This window comes from Adiantum capillus-veneris, chromosome 19, assembly GCF_014529385.1.
Source record: "Adiantum capillus-veneris isolate H3 chromosome 19, ASM1452938v2, whole genome shotgun sequence".
Classification (NCBI taxonomy): domain Eukaryota; kingdom Viridiplantae; phylum Streptophyta; class Polypodiopsida; order Polypodiales; family Pteridaceae; genus Adiantum; species Adiantum capillus-veneris.
The window spans coordinates 21,353,930-21,358,135 of NC_140949.1; the positions used below are offsets into that span (position 1 = coordinate 21,353,930).

The window sequence follows — 4,206 nt, forward strand, 5'->3', positions numbered from 1 at the left end:
ATCAGCTTTCAGGTTAATTTTGTGTTGACAAAAGCTAGCATCAACTCCCTTCATATCTGTGTATTGCCATGCAAAAATTTCTTTAAATTCTAACAATAACTCCTTCAGTTTCAGTTTAAATTCTTCATCAATATCTGCTGATACTTTCAATGTTTGTGGTTCTTCCTGAGTATTCAGGTTCAGTTCCTGCAGGTCATCCTGAGTCACTCTAGTAGTTCTTGCCATTTGATGTTCAAATGCCCATTCTGCTTGCTTTACTGCTTCAATAGCTTCCTCTTCTTCTCTCTTCTCAATCTTCAGGTTCTTCAGTAAGTCATTGCCGATCTTGTTGTTTGATTGTTTACTTCCCTGAGTAATCAATAATTCTGAGGTACGGATTGTTCTCCAGCATCCTCTGACTGTAGTACATATCTATTTGCTATCTTCTGCACATCCACCTCAAATATAGGTACTACTGATGAATTATTTCTAAGAAATTCCTCTTCAGCATCTTCTCCAATCTCTTCTACCATATTCAGTCCTTCTGCATGTAAGGCCCTGAATCCTGGTGGTATCACCTTCTTTGCATCCCTTTGCATTTTTACTTTCTTCTTTCCTCTTTTAATTACAATAGCATCTGCTCCCTATAACTGCTTTACCCTTGCTGCTCTCAACTAGGGTCTACCCAACATCATTGGGTATGAACAAGTTGACTCCTCCAACCTGAGAACTACAAAGTTAGCCACAAACTGTAGTCCTCCATCTGAAATTAACAAATTTCTGAGAATTCCTAAAGGCTGAACCCTCCTTTGGTCTGCCATCTTCACCTGAAAAGGTATTGGATCCCATTCCATGAGATTTAATCTTTTGCATGTAAACTCTAGGAGAATATTGAATCCTGACCCACCATCCAAAAAAACTCATGGGACAAAAACTTTTCCAATAGATATCCCAACAACTGGTACCTTGTAATCCACATCCATTGGCAGGACTTCACATGCTTCTCTAGCAATGTTTTCTTCAGTATCCCTGCTTATTGCCTGATTACCATTTACTTCATTTATTAATCTTTTCAACAACTGCTGGGAGAATGCAGGTACCAACCTCAACATCTGCTGTACAGTAAATGTTATTGGAGCTAATAACAAAGCTTCATATAATTCATCATTGTTGCCCTCCTGTTTCAGTACAGGCTTTTCTTTTCCCAATTTATCTTTCCCATGATTACCCAAAGGGTTTGCAGCAAAGTCCCATTCATCTGTGAATACATTCCCATCTTGAGATTCTTGTACTTTCTTAAGTGCTTCAATTCTAACTTCTTTATACTCCTTCCAGTTAACAGTGCCCTTGTCTGCTTTCTCCTGAACAACTTCTGTTATTGGCTTTGCTTTTGACCTTGTTACTACCATGACATCAGTGCACCCACTGCTTTCAGGGATATCCTCAATTTGGATACATACTGCACAGACACAGTTGCAATGCTTACTCATTCCCTGAGTATACTTTCCTGAACTTTTTCAACAAGTTTCTGCTCATCCTGACAAAATGGCACTCTGTCGTGAATCCATTCTTCCTCAACCCATTCTTCATCAGTCCGTTCTTCCAATACCACCAAATTAGCCTCCCTGGAGGTCTCTGTTGTTGTTGGGTTGGAGGTTGTTGATTCTGCCCCTGAGGCCTGTTGTTATTGTTATTGTTATTGTTATTGTTATTGTTATTGTTATTGTTATTGTTATTGTTATTGTTATTGTTATTGTTATTGTTATTATTGTATCTAATGATAGGAATACCTCTATCATTTCTGTGTTTACACCACAGTTCACAATCAGGACCTTGTCTATGCCCTGCTACTCCATAGTAATTACATTGTAACTGCTGCATGTTATTTTGACCTCTATTCTGAAATCCCCAATTATCCTGATTTTGAAACCTTCTTGGAGGTGCAGGTCCCTAATATCTCCTGTTAGCACCTTGTGGAGCTACCACATTTGCAGCTGCCTCCCTCATCTTCTGAGCAATATACTCAGGTCTTCTTCCCCTAAAATCTGGATTATAATAACAATTCTCATATTCATGACCAAATCTTTGACAAACTTGACAGTAAGGTTTTTCTGACATTGCAAACTGGTTCATTCCCATTGTTTGCAGTTTCTCTTGAACAATTTTGTTAACTGCATCTGCAGTGACTACATCCTTTCCCTTCTTCTTTTCAGTCTTTTGCTTATCCTTTTTCCTCTTCTACTTTTTCTTTTCTTTCTTCTTCTTCTTTGTTTTCTTCTTTTCTGCCCAATCTTCGTCTTCAGAATCAGTTTCTTCTTCAGTATCCTGATCTGAATCTTCAGGATATGACCCTGACTCTTCTGCTTCTGACTCTGATTCTTCAGTCTTTTTCTTTTCCTTATTTTTTAGTTCTGCTTTTCCTCCATGTCTTCTTTCAGCTCTTGCAGCTGCTTCTACTAATTCAATGAAATCCTGTGCATTTGCTAGTGGGGGTCTCCCTGCAACTGCACTCCTGAACTGCTTTTTCAATCCCTTACAAAAATAATCTCCCAACTGCTCCATTGAAGGTTGTTGGGCTACTTCCAACCTGTTATTCAAATTCCTAAACTTCTGTGCATAATCTTCCACCATCAAATCTTCCTGCTTCAGTCTTCTCAATTTCTTCAAAATGTCTTCAGGTGTCTTGAACATTAAAAGAAATCTCAACTTCAAATCATTGTAATCAGCAAAAGCTCCCATGCCATACTGAATGAACCAATCCATGGCCTTGCCTTGCAGTGTTGCTGCAAAGTGCTCTTTTTTAATTGCATCCGGATGTAGTGCCTCATATCCACTTGCAGACCACCTTGTTTGAAATTGACCAACGTGGTTGTCAGCATCTTGGGTTTTTTTCCCGTTGAACTTAGCCGCGCCCACTTTGGCATTTGGTGTAGCCATTGGAGGTACTGGAAGTGTTCTAGGTACTCTTACCAGGAGTGGATTAAAAGGTATACTTGTCCCTGTAGGTACAAATTGCAATTGTCTTCTTGAACTTAAGAGTGTTTGAGTTAGTAATGCATTGACCAATTGTCCCAAAAGTGAGTCTATTGTGGGAGGAGTTGCTTGTTGGCCTTCTTGGTTTGCAGGTGGGGTTTCCTGCAGCCTGTTTTCAGGTTCTTGCAGTTCAGCCCCCTCCCCAATAATTTATGCCCCTGCAGCAAGTTCCCCTACTGGTTCTTCTTGGTCATCATTACCTGACTCTTCTCCTTGTCTTCCTCTTGCAGATAACTCCCTTCTTAATCTAAGCCTTGTTCCATATGAATGTTGTGGTACATTGGACCCTCGCCCTGATCCACTCATGCATTGCTTCTTCTCCTATGTCCTAAATACTTGTCAGTGATTAGAATTCTGACTTCCCTTGGCAATTGTGGAAAGAACTCCTTCAAAATTGTGTGCATACTCGCCAGACGCTTCCCGCGAGGTTGCCCAATTCAAAAATTCCCGCAAGTGGTCGATGTCAACCAGCAGTTCAGTTCCCTGCTTCATTCCTTAGGCCCACATGGTTCAGGCAAAATTTGAACCGAAAGCAGGATCACCAAATGTTAGAGGCACACAGCCCTAACAGCTATTTTATGCAGGAAACATGCAGTTTATAGGAATCAGGAACAATAAACTGAGTATTCATACACAATACTGCAAAGTAAATAAGTAAAGAACACCATAAGGAAGAGGAAAAGAGACTGCCATCACATTATCTTCATCATCATCACCCAATTACAAGCATAAACAGCAGTACAAGATCAGGAGAAGGAGAACTGCCTCGATAGTTATCCCAAAACTGCCTCACGTCATCAGATACCATAAGGCATATTTACAACTACCCAAAAATATAAGTACTAATGTCCACATATCCCTAAGGTTCAAAAGTTAAAGGTCTTAGTTACAATTCAAAGTATAATATCCTGAATACCCTGACAGATCAGGCACTAACACTCAAGATATGATGATTACAAGGTGTATGAGAGTAGCCGCTCTTAGTCATACGCTCCAAAACTCAAAACCTTGATCAAGATAAGTGTCTTTTTTCCACTTTACAAAATGCGTTTTTTACCTAGGACTCTCTTGGCCAGTGGGGTCGACTTTACAAGGCTCAGACTCATTTATATATTATACAACCCAGATGTAGCACAAACAAACTGCACATCCTCGTGCAAACTGGCTTGATCTTCATTTGGATTGCCTACATGT

The 4,206-nt window shown here is 39.9% G+C and overlaps 1 protein-coding gene across 1 annotated transcript; it reads right to left on the reverse strand.

The window, feature by feature from the left end:
- Positions 1 to 2,217: 2,217 nt before the first annotated feature.
- LOC147433675 (uncharacterized) lies at positions 2,218 to 2,541 on the reverse strand. Its single transcript, XM_086489526.1, has one exon. The coding sequence runs from the start codon at positions 2,539 to 2,541 to the stop codon at positions 2,218 to 2,220; it is 324 nt and encodes a 107-aa protein (XP_086345652.1).
- Positions 2,542 to 4,206: the final 1,665 nt, after the last annotated feature.